At 46.4% G+C, this 27,883-nt stretch overlaps 1 protein-coding gene across 1 annotated transcript; it reads left to right on the forward strand.

Moving 5' to 3' along the window:
• Positions 1–1,638: 1,638 nt before the first annotated feature.
• APCDD1L (APC down-regulated 1 like) lies at positions 1,639–25,303 on the forward strand. The gene is made up of 4 exons (XM_006271755.4): positions 1,639–1,765; positions 17,170–17,344; positions 20,213–20,771; positions 22,980–25,303. The coding sequence occupies exons 1-4, from the start codon at positions 1,729–1,731 to the stop codon at positions 23,742–23,744; spliced, it is 1,536 nt and encodes a 511-aa protein (XP_006271817.1). The 5' UTR covers positions 1,639–1,728; the 3' UTR covers positions 23,745–25,303.
• Positions 25,304–27,883: the final 2,580 nt, after the last annotated feature.

Below are 27,883 nucleotides of genomic sequence, written 5' to 3' on the forward strand. Positions count from 1 at the left end.
AACACTCAGCCTTTAGCGCAGGCGCGAGAACCAGGGTGAAAGTATCAATCTTGGCCTTTAGCGCAGGCAGGAGAAACAAGATGAAACTCTCAATCTTGGCCTTTAGTGCAGGCAGGAGAACCAGGGTGAAACTATCAGTCTGGGTCCTCAGCACAGGTGGGAAAACCAGGGAGAAACTATCAGGCTTGGCCTTTAGCACAGGCAGGAGAAGTAAAATGAAACTATCAATCTTGGTCCGTTGTGCAGGCAGGGGAACTGGGGTGAAACTATCAATGTCGGCCTTTGGTGCAGGCAGGAGAACCAGGGTGAAAATATGAGTCTTGGGCCTTTGTGCAGGCAGGAGAACCAGGGAGAAACTATCAATCTTGGCCTTTAGCACAGGCAGGAGAAGCAAGATGAAACTATCAATCTCGGCCTGTCATTCAGGCAAGAGAACTGGGGAGAAACTATCAATGTTGGCCTTCAGTGCAGGCAGGGGAAGTAAGATGAAACTATCAATCTTGGTCCGTTGTGCAGGCAGGAGAACCGGGGTGAAACTATCAATGTCGGCCTTTGGTGCAGGCAGGAGAACCAGGGTGAAAATATGAGTCTTGGGCCTTTGTGCAGGCAGGAGAACCAGGGAGAAACTATCAATCTTGGCCTTTAGCACAGGCAGGAGAAGCAAGATGAAACTATCAATCTCAGCCTGTCATTCAGGCAAGAGAACTGGGGAGAAACTACCAGGCTCGGCCTTTAGCGCAGGCAAGAGAAGCAAGATGAAACTCTCAATCTTGGCCTTTAGCACAGGCAGGAGAACCAGGGTGAAACTATTAGTCTGGGTCCTCAGCACAGGTGGGAAAACCAGGGAGAAACTATCAATCTTGGCCTTTAGTGCAGGCAGGGGAAGTAAGATGAAACTATCAATCTTGGTCTGTTGTGCAGGCAGGAGAACCGGGGTGAAAATATGAGTCTCGGTCCTTTGTGCAGGCAGGAGAACCAGGGAGAAACTATCAATCTTGGCCTTTAGCACAGGCAGGAGAAGTAAGATGAAACTATCAATCTCGGCCCGTCATGCAGGCAGGGGAACCAGGGAGAAACTATCAGGCTCGGGCTTCGGTGCCGGCAGGAGAAACAAGATGAAACTCTCAATCTTGGCCTTTAGTGCAGGTGGGAGAACCAGGGTGAAACGATCAGTCTGGGTCCTTAGCACAGGTGGGAAAACCAGGGAGAAACTATCAATCTTGGCCTTTAGCGCAGGCAGGAGAAGCAAGATGAAACTATTAAGCTTGGCCTTTGGCACAGGCAGAACTGGGGTGAAAGGATCATTTTGGCCCTTGGCGCAGGCAGGAGAACCAGGGTGCAAGTACCAGTCTCAGCCTTTAGCGCAGGCGGGAGAACCGGGGTGAAAGGATCCCTCTCGCAGCTGCCAGCATCAGTCTTGCCCCGGGATGCAAGTCTCAGGCTCAGCCTTGATCGCAGGGATGCCGCCCGGCCGGGGAGCCGAGCCCACGTGCCGCCGCAGCGCGCCCACCCCGCGGGGCCACGGACGCGGCTGCGGGCCCGGGCGGCTCGGCGCGGCGCGGCTCGGCTCGGCTCGGCGCGGCGCGGGGCGGGCGGAGGCGGCGCCGCGGGCGGAGGGAGCGGACCCGCCTGCCCCGGAGCCGCCCCTGGCCCCGCTCCCTGCCGGGCGCCGCCGCCTGCTCCGAGCGCTGCGCTGCGCGGGTGTCGCGGCCGGCGGCTCTCGGGACCATGCTGCCGACCTGGTGGCTCCTGGCGCTGCTGGCAGGTAGGCACCGGCCCGCGCGAGGGGCAGCCCCGGGGAGGGCGTCCTGCTGGTCCCCGGGGGGGACGCTGCCCTGTCCCGGGGCTAGGACACTGGCAGACCGTGTCCGGGTGCGGGGGGCAGAGAGCACACACCGCCCCGCAAGGGGAAAGGATGATGTGGGCTGCAAGGTACCAGTCCAGATCCCTCGCTTGGGCCCCTAATCTCTGCAAGCTGCTGGGAGTGGAAGCTGCCCTGCTTCAGGGGACTCCGCTCATCCACAGTTGCCAAGTGCATTACTGAGATCAACAGGTGGAGCGCCAGGTAGATGCTTCCAGTGCTATTCAGACCAGACCTGTAGCGATGATGAGAGTATCGAACTGGGCAACATCCTCCCTGACGGTGTCTCTCGACCACGGTCAAAGACGTGTACCGTCGTCCCGTGGATGGGTAAACGGGATCGACGGCTGACCTCGCATCCCTGCGCGTTTCTGTTCTGCGTCCACTGAACGTCAGGGCCGTGGGGTTTGCAATCTGCGCTCCGTTCAAATAATGAAGATTTAACAAGCGAGTCAGTGGAAATGACAAAACGTGGGGATGGAGGGACACCGTTGTTGCCTAACTTTTCCTCTAAGTGCTCCGAGTAACAAAGATGATTTTCCCTCCTTTATGATTTCATAACCTGGTATTGCACCATTCATTTTGAAATGTTTTGGTGCTGATGCCTGGAAACTGAAATGCTCCATCCAGCGAGGCATTTTTAAAGAGTGATCCCTTCTGACTGCTTCAAATAATGTAGATTGCAAATAACGTAACCTTCCAATTTCACAGGCTTTAAACGGAGAAGCTGGAACCAGAGTCATGCTTTACAGTTCAGTTTCAGGTGGTATTTTTAGCTAGGAGAAGGGGGGTTACACAGATAATTAGTGCTTTCCAGCTGTTGATTTCTTAGTGTTATTTGTAAACCTGCAAATATTCCATTTTCAAATCCATGAAGAGTTTTTTTTGGTGTGTTTTTTTTAGGGGGGGAGGGGGAGGGAGTAAGGAAACCAAAAAACCCAAAGGGGTAAGAAAACCAAAAAACCCAAAGGGACCAGGGGACAGCAGCACTTAGGTGCTTTCTAATTTTGAGGTTGACTTTCACAGCGGTGGTATCTCATCCGTGAAAGCACTGGCTTTGTACATGACATGTGCTATGTTGTGGGGAAATACAGGAACCCACTGAAAGCAAATCCTCTTTCCAAACTTTGTTCTGCCAGATGCAGCCTCTTCGAGCATTGGATTCCAGCTTTGGTTTTCTCCATAGTAATTTCTGGCTTTTGAAAATCTCCTTACTCAACAATTTGTGCTTGCGGGGAAAATATAGAAACCACAATGTATTTTTTTCACTTGTGCCTTTTTTTACATCTCAGCCCTGTTTTTATCTATATCTGTATACTTTGTAACATGCCTAAGCTGTCATTATGGAAAAGGCTATAGAGTCAAATCACAGGATCCAATATAATACATTAGTTGTTGATGTTTTGGCCAGGGTTGAAATAAAGATTAAAAAAAACCCAACCCAGCAAGTTAAAAATAAATTAACAAGCCAACTTGACCTCAATTCAACATTCAACAGAATACAGTTATATTAACTGGCCACCAAGTGATATCTAATTCACTTGGTATTATTTTGTATTGGATTCTCTTCCTTGTCATATAACTGAATGCAGTGCTGATCTGATCTTAGCGCTGGTGCCAGAATTTTCAAACTTAAAAAGAAATGTTGGAAGGGAAGCATAGGTCTTCTGTGTTAAAGCCATGCATGAAAAATACCTGTGCAGTGCTCTGAAATGTAAGGACTTTAACATGAGCTTAAGTAGAAACCGAACATGCTGCTTGTGACATTTTGAGGACGAGGGGTTCTTTGGTGAAGGCAGGGACAAAATCAGAGGCAGTGACCTATTCAGAGCAATTGGTTTGCTGGTGTCCATTGTTTATTCTGCAGTGCATGCCGTCCTTATCTTCAGCATTGTATGAAAGAGGGAGAGAGGAGAGCCCACTCAGAGTTGCCTGGAAGTCAGTGGGAAAGCTTCCATTAGTGAGTTTCAGATCTGAGCTGAGTATCTTTTTCAAGGGTCTTTTGCTCCCACTGAGATCAACAGAAGTTTTGTCACTGGCGTCTTTTGGAGAAAACGAGTGGCCCGGTTAGATTAGACAAGAAACGCTGCACAAGGATTTAAACAAGCAGTGTCTGAAGTAGACTGAAGTGAGGGAGACGTCACCTCTAGTGGGGTGCAACTAGAGGAACTGGGGAAAGCAATTTATAGTGAAGGAAATGTCCGGCTTCACAGGAGGGATGCAGCATTGCACAAAAGACCCTAACTGAGGAGCACAAAAAAGTATCCAGACAAGAAGCTTAATGTGCTCCTGGATTCCTTCTATCAGAGAAACTAACTTTTTCTGTAGCCCCAGGCTCATAATCCTTTATTTCTGATGCAAGGAATTACAATGGTAAGAGCAAGGGGGCACCAGATTTCTGTGGAGCATAGGTAGCTTTGCAATTAAACTGAATGACAGCCTGCAAAATGAGACATGCGGGAGAGCTGTAGAAGAGAGGGTTCTGCAGAGCAAGTCCTGTCTGCTCCTTCATTATCTAAATTGCTTTCTTTCATATGCAGTTTAACCTTTTAGCCCAACCTTGTGATCTGATTACTTTTTTGTTCAAGTACAACAGTACTTTTTTTTTTACCTTAGCAGATAATATGCTGGTTCTTAAAGTTTCTTCTGAAAAAAACATGCACAGGCACTCCGTTCTGGTGAACTTCTGCTCACTGTGACTGCTGACAGTAGTAAGGTCGGCCACCGAACCATGTGCAAACATCCACTCAAGGCACTTTATGCGCTTCCAAGACGGGTCATGTCCTTTCCTTCATCCGTATCCCATGCTACTGTTGCAGGTTTGCCCACATCACCCACTGACATCATGGTGAGTGGTGAAGAGAGTGAAAGCTGGGCCTCCTTGAAGTCAGTGGCAAACTCCCAAGGAGCCAGGATTTAACCTTATATCCCGAGATCAGTGCACACCTGACAATCCCACTGGTGTCATGGGGATTCAGGCTACTCTCACACAGATGTCCTTGAGATGTTGGGGTGGATCACTGTCAGGTTCTGGCTTCTGAGAGTTGTCTTTGTCCTCTTGAAACAAAACACAATGACACTTTATTTTCAAAGGTTTTCATAGACTTTTTTTTTCCGTTAGGCCGCCTGGAAAAGGCCAATGAAAATATAAATGACAGCAGAAATTCATGGCCAGAATGCTCTAAACTTTGTTCATTTCAAGTAGTACAAGTCCTATTATTAGATTATGCTGCATGCTGGCTGAATGTCGGCTTTAATTTCAGTATCCATCGACAGCATTTAAGAGAACTGGAATGCATCAAAAATTGGCTAATGTTGACAGGCAAAACAGTAGACTGAAATTTCAGGCTATCTAGAAACCACACCCAGGCCCCAAAAACACATGTTGAAATAACTCTAATGCTGTGCTTTAACCAACCAAGTACCCTTTTTTCTGTGGTCTCTTAAGTTAAATATTTTCCCCTTGTTCTTTTATTTTGGTGTACATGTCCCTAGTGTAGTGCCATATATCAACTGAGATATGTATCTGAAATATATTCCAGCATGATGCTTGCTAACATGACCCAACTGCAGCACATTTTCTTTATGAGCGGTCCCTTACTTTCATAATCCTCTATCTGGTAGTCTTGAAGTGGTCGAATCCAGGAGAATACTCTCACGTCATTAGTAGACAACACTGTTTGTTCCTATTAGTTTTATCATGATGGAGCAGGAATCTCATTATATTAAGTGTTGTACAAACATGGATCAAAAGGATGGTTCTGCCCCCAGAGAGCAGATTTGTAAATGCTTCGTCTGCCTAAAATTGACTCTGGGGGATTTTCAAGTGTGCTAAAGTGGCTGAGAGGCCGACACCCTGTTAAGTGTCTAACTGCATTTTTAAGTGCCTTTGAAAATCTGGCCCTTCACTGTTTTCCTTCCAGTTTAATAAAATCAGATTGTGCAACTCTTGCTCCAATTGATGAACAATTACTTAAGCAAGCAGTTCAATTGAAGACAATAGGCTTTCTCGGGAGAGCAGCGGCTCCGCAGTGACAGCAAAGAGCTGGCGTTCTGGCCCAAGGCAGTTCGTGATGAAAAGGGCTATTGGAGCTGCCAGGCCTGCTCTCTGCCAAGGCGGGCTTTCTCTCTATTATACATTCACTAGTGCTTTGTGCCTTCTACTCCGAACCACGCCAAGCGAATTGGCTTCTGCAGCCTGAGAGATCCTGGATGTCAAAAAGTTTACCCCGCTATTCAGCCTACATTGTTCCTTTCTTCAGTCACTTCCAACAGAACCCCTTTATTCATGGGAAGAAATTCCTCCCTTTCCTTGGTGTTTATATTCCCTGAATATTTATAGACTGTTATCATGTCCATTCCCAGTTGTTCCTCTGCCAGGCTATGTGTGCTGAGCTCTTTTAATCTTTCCTTGTAACTCAATTCCTCCCACCCCCTAATCATTTCTGTTGTTCTACTCTCAACTCCTGCCAGTGCCCTTACTCATTTTGCTTTGAGTAAATGCTATATTTATGTTAATGTGATGTGGTGGGTGGTCCCTTCTGTGCTCATGATCCATGTGAGTGATTTAGGCATTTGAAATGAGGCTGGCATTTCATCGCCAAGCCGTCGTCTGATTACCAGTTTCTCTCTTCAAAGGTCTCCAGGAAAAAATATGCTTAGCCATCACTATTAAAGTGGGCTATGATGGCCACTAATAAAGTGTCTTTGCAGCCATTTGATGCAGGATCGGCCAAATTGCTGGGGCACGCAGAAGTTTGAAAGGACTGTTTAAAACCAGGTGCCTGATTTTCTTTTTAAGTTTCCATCTCTTCTAAATTAAGGGAGATAGGTGTGATTTTCACTATGGTCAAAAATATGAATTGCAGTTCGAGGTTGTGAAACGCTTCCATTTTATCGAGTCTCAGTTATAGCGCCAGGATATGACCCAGCCTTCGATGATATTACGTTTTGTTTTTCTAAAGCCGTGCGATGCCGTGACCCGAACCCCGCCATCTAGGCCTCGCGAAGGCAAGAGATGGTCTCGTTAACTGAATCCGTGGAACCAAAAATCCGCACAATTGCTAGCGCTCCAGGAAGAAAAAATAAACTTAGGTTTCCTCTTTCTCTCTCTCCCCCTCTCTCTCTGTTTTGGTTTTACGCATAGGTTTCCCAGCACCAAACTTTTACAGCAAGCCAGGTCAGAGTTTAACATAGCTCACAAAGCAGCAGTGTTACTTCAGCTCACCAGCTTTCTTTCCAGCCTCCTGAGGCTGAACTCGGGAGACAAATCGGTTATCTCCTGTTCTTAAATCTCCGCAACCCCCTTGTCTCTCTGTGTTGAGTCCTGCAGGTTCATGTAAGCATCAGGAATTACCACAAGGGGAGCTCCGTGTCTGGTTTTACCCATTTCTATGAATATCAGATAAGGGGATGATTCACGTAACTGCATCATGCAGCACCAGTCCCAAGATTTGACCTAGCGTTTGAATTATAGCAAGCTTCTCCCTGGAGACATAAATGTACTGAGTTAGTTTGCCTGCACCATTAGCAAAGCTGAGTGCATCGACATCCAGGCTCCTGGAGCAGCCTTGTACTACTAACGAGGCTCTGCAGTTTCAAGGCACTTCAACAGAGAACTGGCCTTAGTTCACAGCAGGACAAATCCCCTTGAGCACACTTGTCCGTTATCCTGGAAGCGCCCCAAGCATCCCGGCCAGTGTGGACTGGCAGAGGCACAACCCCCTTAGCTAAATACACGTTACCACTGAGCTGACCACAATGGTGGAGCCTACCAAGGGCTGGATGCCCAGATGGCATTGCTTGAAAGTTCTCTTCTGGACATTTTTTTCCCCCCTGTTGACCGAGTTGGCTGCGGAAAAGCGCTTCCAATTTTTGATATTTTGGTTAAAAAAAAAAAAAAAAAAAGAAGTCAGTGAATTGCTTATGGATCACAGCCAGCCAGGAAAGCGAGTTGTTATTTGTGATGTATTTCAAGTATAAATGAGTAAACCCCGCTTTGGTGTAATGGGGGAAAAAAAAAGGGAAATTCTGATTAGCGAAACATTCGTGGATGAAAGCACGTCGAGATCGCTCGGTGGAATGTGCTTCCTGCTACTACGTGCAGTTTTAGTAGCACGCGTCTCTGGCTCCTTGCTGTGATTTCTGGGTGTGCCTTTCTGTTGTGCACGCTGCGCTTTGGTGGCGAGTGCTAGACAGCCATTCCCTCCCCAAATCCATCCTGTACGCTTGCCCTTGAATCCCTTCACTCTCCAGACTTCACCACACACTGGGTGATGCCAGCTTAATCTTAAATTACTTGGAGTTGAGTGTTTCCTTGTTCCAGCCCTGATCCCGTGCTAGTAAAGAAAATAGGATCTTTGCAATGAGAAGGAGGATCAAGCGCAGTAATCTCATTTGTATACAGGGTTAGGCCTGTTTTTGTTTTTTCAGGATAAACCACCAGAGAAGCCTTTTTATTTAAACAGAGTTAATACCAAGGAAGACCTCCAAGGTACAGGAGAGACTGTCTCTGTCCGTTCCCACACTCCCTACCCCAAATACCATCTGCCTTGTCTCACATCCGTCCGGTATCAATGTGCAGAGAGAGAGAGTTCCCACTGCACGAAGCTGGGATTGAGTGTTGAGCTGGGCAGGTCCAGGGCTGAGGATGCCTGCAAACATCCTCCTTCCTCTCGTATTTCTCTGGACTCGGTGGGCCCTGGCATTTTGTAGGAGGGAGAGCTTGTACTGCAGCTCCAGCATCTCTGTTTAAGTGAGTCAGTTCATTAGAACTGGTCTAAATGAAAAACCTAAGATTCAAAAGAATAAGGGTCAAATTCTGCTCTGCTCACATCCAGGCAGGAGCCAGCAGTGTCCAGGCGTGCCAGGTGAGCAAAGAAGCAGACTCAGTTTGCATTTGGCCTTTTAATATTTCTCCAGTGAAGTCAGAATTGTGAGGGTGGGGTTTCAGATTGAAGCATATTCGGACAGAAAACTCTTCTGGAATGACATCACAATACCAATTAGCCAAGCGTGGTTGTCTGAAACTATATGATGGATTTACTACAGCTGCTTTCATATCAGACTGCCTCTGGACATAACAAATTCATCTTGTCACTGGATAAACAAGATACTTCCTGTGCTGTGTGCAGGGAAAGGAGTGCCACCAGCTGAATGCAAATGATGAGATACATTGTGATGGGTGAGACAGACAGGTTTTGAAGCACATTTTTAGAAGGAAGTTAAGCTAAAGCAGTTAACTCTTAAAGAAAAGAAAAGAAAAGAAAAGAAAAGACCCCCCCCATGGTATCTAAACCAGTTTTTTTAATATACCAAAAGTCATGGAGGGAGAACTGAATTTGAAAATTTGTTGTGTAAAATATCTTGTTGACTCTATGTGGTCTTTTAGACCAGCAAATCTCAAAATTCAGATCTACACAATTTAATGTATGGTTCTTTTCTGTTCTGTTTTAAAAATTTGGGAGAAGTACCCTGCAACTGTAGAGCATTTCACCGTGTGCAACTTATGCTGGTCTGTTAAAAAGGTTAATGAAGAAACACTTCACATTTTCTACAGTGATAACACAAGACACTTAACAAACACTCATGAATTAAGCTTCAGACCTGGGAGATAGCTATGAATAACTATGACCATTTTCCAGATGGGTAAAGAGAGGGCCAAAGGTTAAACAATAAGGCAGTGAATAAGGTGCAGTCCAGGCAAATAATTTCCTTCTTTAACTATTTGATCACACTTGGGCTTCACAGTGCAGGCAGTCATTAATCAGGAGGGTATCTAAACGCATGCTTAACTTCATGTGTATGCTTAAAACCCATTGAAGCCAGTAGATGTGTGCTTAATCTTACGTGCTTCCCTGAGCCAGGGTTGTGGCTGTCCTGAACTAGGGGGTCAATGCTTTTCTGAACTGAGGCCTGTGTTTACAGACACAGAGAAAGCAAAATTGTGCTGTTCTTCATTTTCTCATTATATTCTATTCAAGTTTTATAACTTCAGTGATTTTAATATACATCTAGATCTTCCTCGCAATGTCGTGCTCTTGGGAAGCTCCTTATTTGGAGTGTTTTAAAAATATCACAACTCCAATCTCTACATAAATGTAAAAGAAATTGATTTGCTAAACATTTTCCTTGCTTTTAAAAGAACAATTACTCCTTTAGTGGCTAACCCCAAATCCATTCTGCATGCTCTCGGAACAGGGGAATGGCCGAGAAATGCCACTTTGCTATTTAATAAAGTCTGCGTGAGTAAGTGTAATTCACTTATGCAGAATACATCCGTGTGCTTTTGGTATTCATGGGCTTGTGCTAGTTTGAACGTTCCTCACGGTGTTTTAAAGGTTTTGTGTCATTCGTAAATAAAGTAGTATGTAATTCCCTGTGACTATGGTCATTGATCTCATCCATGCAAATGGGTGACTAAGTGAAACATTCGAATTATAAATGGAAATAATAAATTTTGACCATAGGAGGCAATAACATTTACCAGATTAAGCAATTTAGCTCTGGAGAGAGTTGATCTATAATAACTAATATTGTTGCAAGCAGTAATGTAGGCATGTTCCTTTCTAGCTATAGAGGAAAAAAGATGTCTGACTCAGTGTAACTTTTTCCCCAAAGCCTGGTAAAACACAAAACAAAATTTACCTCCAACAGGGCGCCCTAAAATATTTTTTCCTAGGGTTTCCCCTCACCTTTAAAAGCGGAGAAGTGGAATCGGTGGAGCAGGTTGCCTGTACCCAGTGGGAGAGCTGTGCACAGTACGACCTTGTTAGAGCAGCTGTAGCCCTTGGCCAAGGAAGTCCCACGTTAACTCTTATGGGAACTGGTTTGAATGAGGTGTGCAGGCCCTGCCACTTTGTTAGTTGATACCTTTTGAAAGGATGAATGTGCAAATGAGTGTGCAAAATGCCTGCCTAAAGTGTTCATGTGAATGGGGTCATTGCAAATGGCTTGGGGTCTGATCCAGCTGCTAGTGACACCAGTGAACACCAGGTCGGGCTCCAAGCAGGGTCGCTGGCTGACACAATGAGCTGATGTACGTGTGCAGTAAGAGCTCCTTGTGCATACAGGGCTCTCTCTCTTTTGAACTGAATAGCAGGGGTCGAAGACAGGCATTCTCCTAGTAATAGTGACCTACCTAACTCGCCGCGAGAAAAAGAAATTTTCAGCTTGGCTGCAGTCTGAAATGCTGATTTTATGGTCATTTCACAGTGGCCCCACCCCTTGGCACTGATTGGTGGAGAGGCCCCAGGGGGAGGAGGGACATGGGGGCAGCCACCATCTCGACTTCTGGCTGCCCTTCACGTGGCACTACCCCTCAACGCTGATTGGTGGAGAGGTATGAAAAGGCCAGCATTTTATTTTATTTTTATTTGTTTGATTTCCTGGGAAATCTCAGCCAATGCCATTTTTCATGGTGATCACAGATTTAGATAGGTCCGTACCTATTAATGATCATTTTGGCCCTGGAGGTCAAAGGATGTTTTCCTTCTTTCCCAGCTTGAACCTTCTCCCTTGCATGTCCCTTAAACCAAAGAGTAAGTGGATCCATTGATGGGTTTACTTTGGAGAGGAGCGAGAAGCTGTTCTTGTCTACCTTTGGCAGTGGCTTGAATGGCAGGATGGCAGACATCTTATATTACTCTGATTTAGAATAGAAATGGTCCAAAACTGCAATGTTCAGACCTGACTTGGCAATTTTCCAGGTTCTGGGGCGGAGGGGGTATCTGCAGAGTATTCGAGAGGAGGACCAGCTATTATACATGGACATGAGCAGTAGCTGTTTTGAAGTCTGGTGGCGCATGGACCCAGAAGTGTTGTTCAGGACTGCTGTGGAGTCAAGTTTTTAACTTCTGGCAGTTTTTGCATGCTTTCTTTCTCTTTTGTTGAGTTTTACACCCAATGATAAGAATGCCTTTCTCCTATTGAACATGTCAAAATAATGTGGTTCGGTAGTGAAAATGCCTGTGCTCTAAAACGGTGGTTCTCAGCCTTTTTTATACTGTGGACCAGCATGGGAGTGGGACAGGGCGCACAGAGCCAGCTGCCTCCCTCCCAGGGCTGCTCTGCCACCCAGCTTTAACCCCGCATGTGACTGCCGGTAGTGGAAGCTGCTCACCCGGGTGGACAGATGGGGGGCTCGTGCCTTCACGGCCTAGTGGTTGGGAATCTCTGCTCGAAAACAATGGTTTTCAACCTGCGTACCCCTGGGAGTTTGCAGACTATGTATAAAGGGCCCATGAAAGATGAATATGATCGATCAAAAGTGTGTGAATACCCACGCTTACAATTCAAACGGGTCTTTGCCTCCATTAAAAATTTTTAGGGGTCTGCAAATGAAAATAGTTTGAAAATCCCTGTTCTAAAACATCATAGACTTATGCAGTTCTAGCAAAAGTGGATAAAGGCCGGTTTCAATGAAACAGGAGATTTGATTGAAAAACAAAGCACATATTTGCTGGATAGCACTGGGCCTCATTCTGCTCTATTACAGAAGTGTGAATGTGGATTAACTCCATTAATACCTAGAGAGTGACTCCACTTTTATGTTTTATAACCAAGAGTAAAATTTGGGCTGTTAACTCTACCACCTAAAGTCATAAAAAATATTTGACTATAAGCTGTAGAATAAGTAATTCACTTAGTTTTTAAAAGTAGCTGAATTCAAATCCTCCTTTCATTGAAAGACATCAGTGGAGACCCTTCAATCCAACCTTAGTTAAGTAAGCTTCGTGACACTCTGTGAGGCAAAGTTTTGCATATTTTGAGGACGAATGAAGAAAATGGGATGCAGGGGAGTGAATAATTTGCCCAAGGTCACTAGGCTAATTGATGGCAATATTGGGACAGAACTCAGCCACTTGACTCCCAGCAATAACCACTCAACTGTGAGACAGCCAACATACAGCTTCAAGATGCAGGCGATGTTGGCTAATCCTATAAAAGCTCCTAATGTTCCAGGATGCAGCGGTTAACTCACTGAACTGGGTTGTATCATTCAAAATGATCCCTTTTTTATTTCAGACTACATGGGCCAGGTCAACAGCTCTCTTCAACAAACACTAATGCAAGGCATTTGGCGGGGATGCCAGTTCCCTTTGCTAGATATAAAGTGCTCATGTCCCTTTTAGCATACACACTGTAAAAGCTATATGACCCTGTTTCAAGTGTCTGGGCAGTGGTGTTTTAGACTGACTGCCCTTCCCCTAGTGCAAATGGCAGTTTTACAGACGAGGTGACTTGACCTATAAACCTAAAATCCTCTTTGAAGGGAAGACTCTCTCAGCTTCCCCAGGTGTTCAGAAATTGCACATGAGAAGCTTAGTGACTCAGGCTGTCTTACTTTCCCAGGGATTTGTATGCTTAACTGTGGCAAATCTAGGGGCTGAAAAATGAGCAGGCAAGTGATTTAACTTGGAGTTTTCCCTAAATGAAATTTTACTTTTTCAGGGTAGTAGTGAGGGTTTGAGCGTCATGTAATTGCCCAGAAGCACTAGTGTAAACTCTTATTATTCCATAGGCCACTAATGCTTTGCTCTTTTATCTCAGTGGAGGATCTGGCCCATGGCATTTATATGCATTTTACCATTTTACATTGTGTACTGAACTGCCGCTCTGTGGGATTTTTGCTGGCAGCACCCAGCCGTTGAATCCTTGCTGCAGTTTGTAGCGGACCGTGCCGTCTGTGCGCGCTAGCTGTGTTTGAAAACAAATATTCACACCAGAGAGATGAATTCCCTTCCACAAGCCAGGCTCCGATCCCTCCCGATGGGAAGTGGCGTGTCTCTGATACGGTCAGATTACTAAGTTTCTCTTCCCAAGTGAAGGGCCTTGTCATGCTGTGTTTTTGGTCAATGGATAATTCTGCTTCTAACAAAAATCAAGGGCAGTTTTCTAGGTAAAAAGAACATTTTAGGTTCTGTGTGAGGCTCTTCTATGCAGGATCTACACTAGTTCACCTGGAAAGACAATTCCAGCATTACTGTTTCATCTCATCTTTTTATGCAGCCCTCTTCAAAAAGTCCAGGGTACTTGGACTTCTATCTGTGGGAGAAAGTTGATAGATAAGGGGCAGGGACAGACTGGCTTATTTCTTAGAGGTCACGTTCCAGATAAGGATACAGGCTTTGCACAAATGTGACTGGGTTATGTGGGATGGGATCTCAGAGGCAGCCCTGGCAGGGCGGAAGAAAATCCTTCCCAAAAGTCTCTTCCTGAAGTTTTTAAGAAGAGGCAGTCTGGTATTTAACTTGTAGTATGGGCTGTTCAAATATCTGAGGTATCAGCCAGCCAGTCAATATGGCCAAATACAGATAGTCAAAATGCCCGAGCCTGAATTGATGCAATCTTCGCAGGTTAGTCTAAGATATGTAGACTGAACGGGTAAGCAAGTGAACAGACATTCACTTCTGATCTCAGAAATGCAGCCACATGCCTGCAGTGGCCCAGGCCAGAAGCTGGGGGGTGCTAGAGCACGCCTCTCTGCTTGGCTGGAGCAGACAGCTTGGGTCAAAGTTAGCCTGCCCACCCTACACGGGCAGGGGGTAAGGTTTGTGGGGGAATTGCAAAGCGTCCTGGGATGCTGGGGGACTGTGAGTTGTCTGAAGGGGATCTGGGACAGAAGTTCAGTAAACTGATTTAACTTAAATCAGTTAAGTCTGATACTACATCCATCCAGGTTTATCTGAAACTGGTTTGAAAGTGGTTTATGAGCACTGAGCTTCTCTTGTGTTACAGATTTGAACCGGTTTCCAATCACTTCTACCAGTTTATGTGTAATTTCTGCCCCTAGCCTATATAACCAATATATTAAACTCTCCTCTTCCTTTATAGAAAGCTTAGGGAGCAACTCTGTCTCTCAGCTTCGATAGCTGAATGTAATGCCTACGTTTTCCAGCCGGTTGCTAAATTTCAGAGTTCAGCCAGAGTAAAAGAGACTCTGACTGGGTTATAGTGAAATGAATGCAGCTGAATATAAGTCTGGAGTGATACCCAGAACCCAGGGACATTTCTTTGTTAGATGGGTCAACTGTACCCTTGGGATAAAAAGTCACAGTTTCAGGAGTTTACATAAGAAAGGTCTCTCTCATTTATTCCTAATGGCCCCACACCTATTCAGGTCTGACTCAGGCAGACTCCCAATGACTCTACCAGAAGTTTGCCCAAGTAAAGAATGAATACAAGTCTAAGGCAGGTCTTCAGGAGCTAGCTGAGCATTCACATATCCCCTAAGCCGATAACATCCGTTGTTGCGGGAAATGAGGTAAGTGACAGAATTACCATCCTTCTGGGGGGCGACAGGCAAGTCTCACATTCCCATGCTGTAATTCCCTGTCTCTGTTGCTGCCTCCACAATAGATTAAGAAGGGGGGAGAGCGCGAGAGCAGAGCAAAGACCTGTTGGAAACTCAGCTGAAAGCAACAGGGTCCCATTAATCTCTTAGCTGATCAGTAAAGTAAAAATTATTATACAGCTCTAACACTGTGACTTGAGAGAAAATCCTTCTGTTTCTGTTTTAACTAGTTCTTCTTGTGGGTCGTGAACAGCATGTGCCCAGTGCGTGTGCCAGCTGCGCGAGCAAAAGCAGCTTCTGGGTACACAAGGGCTTTTGTTGTTGTTGCAGGTGTTGGGCCTCAGGCACTCAGTAGATCTCCGTTGGGCTTTCTCTTGGGGACCTCTGCTTTAGGCACATGCAGTGCCTGATCTGGGAAGCTCGCCACTTAATGGATTACGGTGCCGTGATCACTCTGGATTAGACTAGGGGCCCATCCAAGGTGATCGTCCACTCGGGGCTCTGCAGTGTCACGCAGCCAGATCTAATCGGAAATCAGCAAGGTTCAGCGCTTCCCTGTTGTGCCAAGACACGTGTCTGCGTGCAGGTGTATGAGATGTTGTGAAGAAAAGGAGGGTTTTTGAAGGAGCGCTCCCCAGCCTCGTTGCTGTGGGCAGCAGGCCGGCCGCTTATGACGGCAGTGAGCAGAGTACGGAGCACTCTTGTCACTCAGCATGTCAGGCAAAACAGCCATTGTGCTGTATAATGGAGGCAATGATAGTAACAGCTTTGCCTTTACAATTAAAACACTTTGGCCTTGCCCCAACCTTCATTTACAATGAGCGTTTTGGTATTTGTCTTGCAGAACATGACTGGAGACAGGGTCGTATTCTACTCACATTTCCTCCTAGCAGGACTTTTGCTCACCCGAATTGCATATCAGTTACTTCCTTGGCCTCGTGCTTTCCTCCAGCCCAGAGCTGACTGCAGTTCTGGTATAAATGACATGTTAGGGTCATTTGAGGTGAAAGGCACTGTATTACATTTGGCATCTTATTTCTCCTCCGTTGTAAACATTTTTAGCCTTTGAACTAAAATGCATCTTCCTAAAAGGAAGAAATCCATAAACATTACCTTCTTGGAAGTGTGCTGTCAAATCCGCACCAAACTGAGGAAAAGTATCAAAGTATGACAAAACCATGCTGACACATGTCCCTTAAAGCACTGAATGATTTAGCAATCGGGACTCGTAGCAGAGATGATAGCTTTTATTAGACCAACAAGATTTTTTCAAAAAAAAAATTCTTTACATTTTTTTTGCAAAAATCTTGTTGGTTTAATAAAAGAGATCGTTTCTACTATAGGTCCTGTATCTTTTTTTCTCTACACCAATACAGCTACAACCTGGCTACCTGAATGATTTAGGCACATGCACAAGTTTCTTTGGGAGAGGGCTATATATCTTAGAGAACAGTGTCATGGGATTTGATGAACACATTATAATGAACATTAATGCTACTCATGATGTAGACAAGCTGGAGATGTTTTAAGGAGCCTTGATTGCTGGGCTTTTGGGACTGCAAGGCAGTCTTTGTTCTCCGGCTCCACCCTCCCAATCAAGAGCTATCATGAAATTGTCTTCTCCACTGCCACAGCTGTCTCAGCTCATTACCCAAACTCCAAAAGGAGCAATAAATGGATGATCTGATAATGCTGGGGATCATGACCTAGCTGTGAAAGGCTGGTTACAGGCTGTGCCTGTGACAGTCATCATGGCTACAGACAGGACTGCTTTTTTTCATAGTGTCAAGTTATAGGACAGGGGGAAGCAGTCAGGCCTGAATCTGAAGGATCCAGTCCAAAAATGTAGAGGCAGGAACAAGAAAGACCTAGTGTGACCTAGCAAAGAGCAGAGCAGCTCCTTGATGGTCCAAACAGAACAGGCAGGGCTCCAAGAACCTTTAATTAAACCAATAATGCAACGCAAATGCAGGAGCAACTGCATCCACTCTGAAAGCCTCTCTCTTCTTTTAAGCTCATGCATCTGGCAAGAAGCGATGGGATGTCCCCACCTCTCAGGCTGAGCAGCACAGCACTGGAAAGCTGCAGTGGGAGCCACAGTGCCAGTACCACCTGCGCCACCTTCAGGACAGCACCAGGATTTCAGCTCTCCTGCCGCCCCGGCTGGAAGGCCACTGGATTTCTACAGGGTGAGCATCCCAAAAGCTCGGGCGGCTTTGACAACCATCTGTCCCTTCCCCCCCTCCCTCCCCGGGTCCTGAGCTGCAAGCGGCGAGATCGCCTTCCTCAGCAGCGCTAGACTGGGCTCACCACTGCATTCAGCTGAAGCGTATGTACGTGCTTCTGGTGACGGCCCTGTGTAAGGACATGCCTGTGAACTGTCTGCAGCTGGGAGCCAGCCCCAAATTAAGCCCCTAGAGGGGAACATTCTTGCTGGTGGCTCAATCAGTGCAGCTGGAACAATGTTGTTTTTGCAGATAGCCCTTTACTTTTATATGAGGCCAAACTCAAATCCTTGTTAAAAGCTCCACTCTGCCCCTGAGACAGGCTACAAATCCAGAACCAGATTCTGCTTCCAGATTCACTTGCCCCATGATGTACTAGTTCTGCTGGGGAGAAAGGGGCAGGTGCTGCCCCTTTATTGCAAGCTATGCTCAGGTTTCTGTAACATTTATACCATCTGGTTATAGAAGAGGCTTCAACATGGTCATGAGCCTGGCTATTTCTGGGAGCCTTTACTAGTCAAGCTTTCTGCTCCAAACAATGGAACAAAATCCACCCATAAGCATGGTAGTGATGATATTAAAACCTAGTGCTTCCCACCTGGGCTGCAGACTCCTAGCTGTAGCAAATGGGGAGGAAAAAAAAGCCCTCAGAAGCCTCCTGAAAAGTCCCCACTTGGGCTGCACTCCTAAGCTAAAACTCTGAGATCAGGATGTGTGCTGAGGACTGCCACAGCCCCCAAGTTAAACTACCTTCCAGACACCTGTACAAAACACCCACGCTCAACTACGTTTCCAGACTCCATTCTACTTATCGGTTAGTCACCCTACAAGTTAAACTAAAAGAGCTGCTTGCTGCCCCTGCCCATACTCATCCCCATCTGAACAGAGCAAACTCCCAAACTGGAGTAAGAATCACAGCCCCAGACAGCAACTTTATAGTCTCCTAGCCACCCTTAATTGGCTAATCAGCCCTCTCCCTCTAACCCAGATGGAGTCTTGTAGTCAGCGCTGCCACTACAGCTCCTCCAGTTGCTAGGAAAATCTGCCCAGTGTTACCCTAGAGTTAAAACATGTTAGTCTCCATGGGCAAGATCCTCAAAGGAACTCAGGGCCAGATCCAAAGGAAGGATTAGGTGCCTTAAGTAGAATTTAGGCAGAATATAAATGCTTTCATCTATTGTTATGGCCCTGAAATCCCCTGCACAGCTGGTGCTTCTCCCTGGAGGCATCTACACTCTGCAAGTGCCTCAGCTTTGAAACTTAAGAGTTGTTCAGACTCTAAAACTCTGCTTTGCACAGACCTAGGCGCACCTCAGTCATGACAAGTGCCTGCTGCCCTTCCTTCCTCCTCCCAGCCTGACTAAGATCCTCAAGCTAAGTGCCCTTCTGTGGAGGGGCTCGATCCAGGCTTTGGCGTGCATAAGCACCTACTGACAGTATCAGCCTCCTCCCAACGTGCAGCAGCACAGTGACCTGTGGTGGGCATGTGCCAAGGGTCATCCCCTCTATATCCAGCAGCTCATGTTTATAGGACTCCCCTCGAGGAAGGAGACCCAGGCTCCACTCCCCGATCAAACGTTTTCTATCAAACCCAGCCTCCCATACCCACTCAGGCAAGCGTGCTAACCACTGGGCTGCAGCACCAGTCTTCCTCACTCTTTCTGGCCAAATGAATCTTGTATTCTGTGCAGAGGAAGAGCGTCAAGCGGGATGAAGAGTGGGTTATGCCCCAATGATTAGAGCACTTGCCTGGGTCAGGGGACATGCAGTCTGAACTCTCAGGGCGAGGAAAGAACTGAACCTGGGTGTCAGGCATCCTGAGCAAGTGCTGTAACCACTAGGCTCTAGCTGCTCTCAGTATCCATGAGGCCTAGAAACTTGGTTTAAAACCATCTGAAGGCAGGGACTCTCCCCTCACCCTGCAACTGCAGAAGCTGGGGCTTCGACCTAAACACCAGTTGTGAGACTCCTGATAAAATCAGGAGTTAACAGAGTTAACAGTTCCCAAGAGTTAACAGTTCCTTGGGACTGAGCAAAGAGCTTAATAGCAACAGTATGCATCACCCATTAATCCCTTTCACAAACCTAGGTCAGGCCTCCCTTTTGCTAGGGAGGGTCACTCTGTTGTCAGCTGGAGGAAGAATATCTCCTGGTTTTTCACTTATGGGCAATTCCTATCCCAGTTGCCTGATTCCTCTGGGCCCCTAAAACAGAAACATTGCCTGCTCGTTTGTGAAACCATTTACTTATTTATTTTTAAATGTTGTGTCTTGGGCCAAATCAGTTCCTAAGCCCATCGACAGAGCAGAGCTCAGCTGTTCAGTTCTGTGTGATGTTACCACCAGCAAGTATCCTACCTCCCAGACTCATCATCAGTCTTGGGTTTCAGAGACTCCCAAATCCACGGCAGGCATCCTACATGCAAGTCCCAAGCCCAGAGGCCTTGGGGTTCAGATTCCCCTAGTCTCGCTCGCCCCCAGCCAGAAGGCCATAGGAGCAAGCTATAGGGACAGCCTGAGAGCAATTGCTTATTGCCATAAAGGTAGCCGAGATCCTCCCATTGGGAGGCTATGGTAGGATCTCATAGGGGTGCCCGTCTGCAGTGCAATGGGCATGTCTCTTCTCCAGCCATGCTTTGGTCACTGGAGGGATGGTGGCAACAGGGCCCTTGATGTCTTGGGGAAGGAAGTGTGCAGTGGCAAAACCCTTTCAGCCTGGGAACAGAAGAGGCAAGCGCCCTACTAGTTTCTTGGTAGAGAGAAGCAAGGTGATGTGCAGCCCCAGCTCTTTATTCAGGACATAAGGACTCTTTCCTTTCCTCTCTACCCTTAGCTGTGAGGTGCGGCCGGGACCGGAGTTCCTCACCAGATCCTACCTGTTTTACTCCAACCGCCTGTTCAAGGCCTATCAGTTCTACTACCGGGACCCATTCTGCCGGGACCCCTCCTACTCCCTGGTCATCAAAGGCAAACTCCGGCTGCGCCAGGCCTCCTGGATCACCCGAGGGGCCACTGAGGCAGATTACCACCTGCACAAAGTGGGCATTGTTTTTCACAGCCAAAGGGCCATGCAAGAGATTGCTGCTCGGGTCAACCAGACCTCAGGAGGAGGCTGCAAGGGATTCCTGCCACCTGGACGGTCCTGGGCTCCGGGGGCCCTCTATGAGCTGCTGAGTGCCAAGACAGAGCGAGATTGCACTGCAGCCCTCGGTTTTGCAATGCATGAACTCAGCCTGGTGCGGGTGGAGAAGCATTACCAGCCCCTGCTCCAGCCTCAGCAGGCAGGCAGCAGGGTAGTGGAGGAGCTGTATTTAGGGGACATTCACACCGAGTGGTCCGAGAGGCTCCATTATCGACCGACGGGGTATCAACGCCCTATGCAGAGCGCTATGGTAAGCACATTGCATCTTCCCAGTTCGTACTAGAAACTCCAGCTCAGCTTCCCCACAGCTCCTTCATTGGAGGAGCATGTCCATCAGCCCCGGGAAGGGTCCCTCAAGATCATAAGCATGCACGCAAAGCAAAGGAAAGAAACAGAGGTGGAGCAGGGAGGGCAGCGAACCTGCCCAGAAAAGGCAAACAGGGTGCCAGGCGTGCTCAGAGGCCTAACCACAAAAGTAAGTGCTTGGTTGTATGTAGATCTGGCACATTTCTGCACCGACAACTTGGCCTTTGAAAGTACGCAGGTCCAGGCAGTATAGTGAAAAACCATATGGGAACAGCCCTGTATTGGCAGGGGCATGGAGCTAATAGGTTTTCTTTAGCTTCTCTGTTTCCATCAGAAATGCAGACTCAGATCCTGCACCAAGATTAGTGAAAATATCAAGTCCCACAGCATTATAAGCTCCCTGCACTGCTGTTTGTCTTGCGTCCCTCATTTCAGTTCTTTGTCCTGTCCTTCAGGTTGAAAGAGGAATGAGGAAACAAGCATCGCCCATTAAATCATTATTCCTCAACGTAATGCCATTAGAAGAGGAAATTGCCCTGAATACAATTATGTTATTACGCAGAAATCAAACTTTCACTCTGACATAAATTAAACAGCAGGCTTAGTTTCTTTTTATTTTTTGCCAGCACGCTGGTTCACTTCCAGAAAAATGTATTTTTATCTAAATCATAACGAATCAATTCCGAAATGTGATTGAGCAGTGAGATGGGGAGAAAAACCTTAGTGAACATTACCAGATGGAACAGAAGTAACCCAAATAAAAGGCTTGCTAGGAAGGGAAGGGAAGGGAAGGGCTGGGGGTAAGGGAAGCTTCCACCCCCAATACTGCAACTTCAGAGACAAAAAGAAAGGCATAAAATGACAAACCTCGAAGTAACATGCGTGGATTGGTATGAACTTGTGTTATCTTAGGCCAAAACCATGTCCGTGAGCTAAGCCAGATGATAAACAAAGATTTTAAAAGTTAATTTAAAACCAAGCCTCAGATGTCGAAATTCACTTTCTGAATATAGTTCTGCAGTTAATCAGCTAACAGCTCTCCAAAACTCACCAACACATGATGTCATCACTTGGGGATAATTAGGAGCTGCCAAATATTAGAAATAACTTCATGCGACTGGTTTTGACAACTAAGACTTTTTAGCTTCCCATCTGTAGCGTTAATTTGGCTGGACATTTTTTTTAATGAACTCGCGTGCAACATTAGTTTGCGCTCATAGGAGAGTCCTGCAGCCTCACTAGAAGCTATTTTTTAACCTGCTATGGGGGAATACCATCTTTACTCCTTCAAATCTGTATCTGTTTTAGAGTAACCCATTCTCCCGAATTACCTTCCATTATCAAAGAATTTCCTGTCTACAGAGAATATAGATTTGCCAACTTCTGGGATTATTTATCCATAATGTACTATATACTGTCAACACTCATTAACATGACAGTAGCAGTAAAGCAAGCTGAAAACGACTAAATTGCAGCAGACTCCAATCAACTTGCCTGTAAATTACCCACCCTCCTGTTAACTACCAAGTTATTTAACCTTGTTCCATACAAACAGTTCAGTAAAGACTAGCTGGCATTTCAGAAATGATCAAACGTTATGACACTGGTTATTTGAAAAAGATCAGTGACTATATACTATAATATTTTTTCCACAAAATCCATAGGAAAATAGGTTTCAGCACTGCACCAGCAGCTCTTAGAGAATTAGAATTAGACATAAGGGCAGGTTTGTCTTGGAGGCTTGGAAAGACTCGGATCGCAGGGGGCCCTTCAAAATCAAGCGTGGCTGGGTCTGCATTCTTTGGTAGGAGCTTTTCTTTAGGGCCTCCTATACGCTAATCTGCAGCTCTGCTTCTTTCCACATGCATCTTGGCCCATCTTCTACTCCTGAAACATGCATGCACATACGTCTCCAAAGACAGAATCCAGCTTATTCCGCCTTGTGTCCCCTTGAATAACTGTGGTTTGGGGGTGCTTCCCTGCAGCTCACTGAACTATATAGACCTATTTGCTGCTCATTCTTCCCTGGTGCAATGCTGTGGACCTCTATGGAGTTGCCCCAGGGATGGGGGACTTTGGTCCATTGCTTTTTGAATATTTGGGCTAGGTTTTGCATTTCATTCCCTTGCATTATTTTTCATTTGTCCAACAGCATCACGTGCATCCTTGCCCTGCTTGTGGGATCATATACCGGTCTGACGAGCACCGACCGCCTGTCCTGCCTGCCAGAGCCGAGCTGCCGGTGCAGTTGAGCGGCAGATGGGTGAGCACTCAGTGCGAGGTGCGGCCAGCGGTGCTTTTCCTTACCAGGTACTTCATATTCCACGGCAGCAATCGTAGCTGGGAAGGCTATTACTATCACTACTCCGACCCACTCTGCAGACAGCCGACTTTCACCATCTACGCATCTGGACATTACACCAAGGGCATCCCGTCTGCCAAAGTGAGAGGTGGCACCGATCTAGCCTTTAAAGTGACCCATGCTCGGGTTACACCCATGGATCAGGTCACAGTGGCTATGCTAAACTCCTCCGCACCGGGAAGCTGCGGAGAGGCTGGTTCTTGGAGCGCTGGGCTGGAACAGGATATAACACCCACGAATGGATGTTTGGCTCTGGGCATCAAGCTGCCTCACGTGGAGTACGAGCTTTTTAAAACAGAGCAGGATGTGAAAGATCGCAGCCTGCTGTTTATTGGTGAAAGGCCCACAGACGGGTCCAGTCCGGACAGACCTGACAAGCGGCCCACTTCTTACCAGGCACCTCTCATCCAGTGTGCGGGGGCCTCGGGGACTTTTGCTAGATACATCAGTCCAAACTACGTGGGGAAAGAGGAGACTAACCAAAGCAAAGTGCTAAAACCTCTGCCTGTGGCCTTGGTATTGTTTATAGCACTGCAGTTTGTAATATGGGACTAGGTGGTTCCAGCTGCCTGGTTGTGTGCAGCACATAATGCAGACCGCTTTGGTGCTAAGACAATTTTATATCCTCTTCAGATAAGCACATCGGGAATCAGCTTTGCTTAGATTTGTACACATTTAAAATACGGACAAAGCCAGGGAGTTTCCCCATGTAACGTGCCTTACTACGTATTCTGCCTCCTGTGCACACGTTGCCTTATCTACCCGCTTCTGGTCCACACTTAATGTGGCAACATGGAGGCATTGCAAACTGTGTCAAGTCATTTAGCAATATAAAGAATACAGGTTATATAAATTAGAATTGCCATCACTGCTTGTAGCTTTCAGCATTTGCTAGGATATAACCGAGAGCTCTGTTCAGACCAGATGTCCAAAAGCTGGCCGGTCAGTCTCCTTGAAGCTAAGTAGTATTTTTCCCTTCACTTGCTGTTCCTAGAAGCTCAAATACCCAGCTTCAGCAAGAGCCCTGGGCCGCTGGCAGCAAACCTTGCCTATCCCACTTTGTATACGCACATACACCTATGCCAGAAGACATGGGACGTAGTGACGCATAAGAATTCAGAGCGGGTTGCTTTCTGCTCACGTGTACGTGGAAAGCGTTCCACTCCGAGTGCTGCCTGACAGTCTCCATCGAGCGCTCTCACAGAGGGAAGGGCTCTGGTAACAAACTGAGGCCATCCCTGCAGTCCTCAGGCACACAGATAGTTTTTCCAACCACTTATTCCCAGGCTCTGGGCTACAAGGATTCCAGTTCACTTCCGTTTCTAAGCTAACAACAGTTCAGAGAGCGGTGATCCCACATCCCTTTCTGCTCCTATTTTTGCTAAGTCACTTTATGCCAACTAGGTCTGGTTTGGGGTCACACCGATCCCACGTGTCATATTGTTGCCTTGCCTAATAGTTCGCGAAATGGCCAGCCCATTTATGACTCTCTCATCCTGTACTATGCAAACCCCAGCCTACATGCACAAGCAAACTTACAGTCATCAGCTCCTTGGTCCACCTGTTTTTACACCCCTTACTTTAGCAAAACCCCTATAGCTTACTGGCCCAACCCTTAATGAGAGCCTTCAGTCTGAATCACAAAAATGACATTTTCACCTATGTGCAAGTCTAAGTGTGCTTTATAAAGCTGACACAAGCACGAGGGAGTTTTATAATCGGAAAGCATCATCGGGTCCTGGCTGTTTACCAGCTGCCAAGTGAATGAGGTGTGGAATTATATTCCCTATCCTACTGCAGCAAAGAGGCATTTAGCTAACTTGGAGAAGATACCACATGATAGCTAAACCCTCTCTCACAAAGGATCTTTTTTAAATCTGCTAGGCAACATCTACATTTTTAATGCTGTATTTACAAAAACTACATCTTGTACTTTAGGTAATTTATGGGTTTTATAATGTATAAATACTTGGGTGGGGGGGTGGCTTTGTACGTTAACAGTTGATCCAAATGAGATGCCTTAACAGTTTGTATGATTGTGGTCTAAATGCTAATCGTGTTCCTGTCACAGAAAAAATATAACCTTGTACATAAACACCTGTACATCTTCCCAAGCTTGCTTTTTTAAAGGTTGTTGTGTAGTTTTTAAAAGGTTGTCGTGTAGTGTTGTCTGCTGTAACGGAAGTCTCCAAGGACAAACTCACATGTTTAAAGAGGAACTGGACCAGCCATAATGCAATGACTATAAATTTATTAGATTTTGTTTCTCTTGCATGCACAGGAAATTTTACATTCTGCCCAGCCACGCTGGCATATCAAAGTAGAAACAGTCATTTCATACTCGCTCTCCTTCCCCCAAGATGTCTGGATGCTCTTTTCTTGCTGGGGTTTGAGGATTAGAATTGTTAAGCCAGTCTCACCTTCTTTTGAACAGGACTGTAAAATTGGGTGAACCGAGTGGTAAGTCCTGGAACGGTGTAGCTGAAAGTCAGCTGTGCCATATCCCCGTCCAAGCATTCACTGTTCAGCACCTTCAACAGATCAATGTCCCCCCAGAGCAGGCTGGCCCACTGATGCACCTGTGACTTAGGCTGCTGCCATTTGAATTCACCAAACCACCACTTCCCCTTCAACATCCAAGGGGTCCCTTGGTGGTCTTCATTCTAAAACAGCAGACCAAGCCTGAGGATGTTTCCTTGAAAACTTGACAAACATCTAATCTGAGCTGGTAAAGGAAGTTCTGAATTTTAGCTCAAAGAGAGAGGTTTTATGCAAATACCTTATGCAAATACCACATCACTTACACTCTCAATCACCATTTTTGTCAGATTTGATGCTATGCTGGAGGGCATGGTGTAGAAACCTGGTCAGTCAGAACATCTGAGGTTCTCTTTGGCATGGTGACAAGACTAACATTACATAACAGCTCTACAAAGTACTCATCACGACCGTCTCCACCATCTTTCCCACTGGTTTTATATTCCCAGTACTTTATGTCGAATGGCTAACTTCACTGAACAAATGCGTCCGAGTTGGCTTTTAGCGCAGGTGTGATGGGGAAAATCAGTTTTTCTGGCCTTTTGCAAGAATTCCCAGTTTTAATTCACTGGTCTTTAGTCTTATTTTTCCCTCCCCTATTTTGCTCAGAGCTGGCCTTGGCTTTGCCCTCTTGCTGCCCCCCGTGTTTACGGTGGTAACTGATGTCGTCCTCCGCCCACACTGAAAACGATCAGGCCGAGATTTGGGGAATTGCACAACAGAAGGCAAACCCAGGGGACTGGAGCCAGGGGCCCAGCAGGCTCCTTCCAGCGCCGTGTTCCTATGAATCCCCAGGCAACCACCCACTTCCAGCCCAGTGACGACTATCTTTACAACGAGGCTCAAAATAGACTCCCCTCAGCAGGGCACACTACCTTTAGTGTCTGAAGTAGCCAGAGCTCATGGAAAACCACGATGGGGACTGGTTCCTTTAATCCAAACAGAAGTAGCTGTTTTCTGGCTCTCCCACGTTTGCTCATAGTTTGCCTCAGCTTTGTCCTCCTGGAGCAATCACCTATTGCAGGCCATGTTTGGTAGGGAGAGAGGAGGATGTCTGAGGCACCCATCCATAGGTAGGCAGGGAGGTACTGGCTAAACATGCCTGGAAAATTCCTACGTGAAAACACTTCATGTCTCAAGATGCTTTGTGCATCCCGGCTCTCCGTTAAACAAGGCCACAATGCATTTTTCTTTTTATTCCACATGCAGCCTTTGCTTTCTGCATTAACGGGTTCACACGGAGTCTTTTGTGCCTTCTCCAGCAGCTATTTATAAAAGCTGCCTTTGCAAATCCATGTGCTTCCAGCAGTGGATGTAAACAGTCATTCTGGGCTGAAACTTGCCGGACAAGTCCTTAATCCAGGATCTATTTTCTTCCTTGCCTCTTCAATTAAAGTTAACGACTTATCTCTGTCAATTGGCTATTTACAACTTCTGTTTTTAACTTGCTTGGTAAAGCATTGTGCATTCTTGGGGTTCCCATGTGTTTCTCAAATTAAAACCAACCACAAACGTGTTACAGTAAACAAGCCTGAGCACTTCCAGATGGATTTGCATTGCAGAGAAAAGCTGCGACCATGTGCATGGAGTCTTGGTGTTCTGTTTGTAAGAAATGTTACACTACCCGTGGTCAGAGCGCACGTTACCGCCCTTTAATACTGAAGCAATGGATACAGAGGTTTGCGCAGCTTCGTAACAGAGCCAGTCAAAGGAACGAAGCTATAACATAGGGTGTCTCTCTTATTAGGGCCAGACAGAGCAGGACCATGCACCTGAGTCTTCCATGTCCTTAGTGAGGTTTCTAATTATTGGCAGGTTTCTCTATGGTTTACACCAGACATCCCATCCCTTCCCAGACCTGGGACACACTATTGTGTATGTACCTTGAGCTCGTCACATCTTTGTGCTCTGCCTCAAGTTTCCCTGTCTGTACAATGGGGACAATGAAAATGACCTCTGCCAAGTGCTCTGGAATAACCAAGCACTTACTGTTATTACTAGCTCCTGGCAGAAGTCTAGTTTAAACTGATACATGCCTATGCAGTTTTGACTTTGAGAAATCAGCACTTCTAACAAAGATAGTCTCTATCAGAAACCAGATCTTTCATAGAAAAAAATAAAATACAACACAAAACCTGCTAGCAGTTATGATGCTG

This window comes from Alligator mississippiensis, chromosome 9 (genome assembly GCF_030867095.1).
Source record: "Alligator mississippiensis isolate rAllMis1 chromosome 9, rAllMis1, whole genome shotgun sequence".
NCBI classification, from domain to species: Eukaryota; Metazoa; Chordata; order Crocodylia; family Alligatoridae; genus Alligator; species Alligator mississippiensis.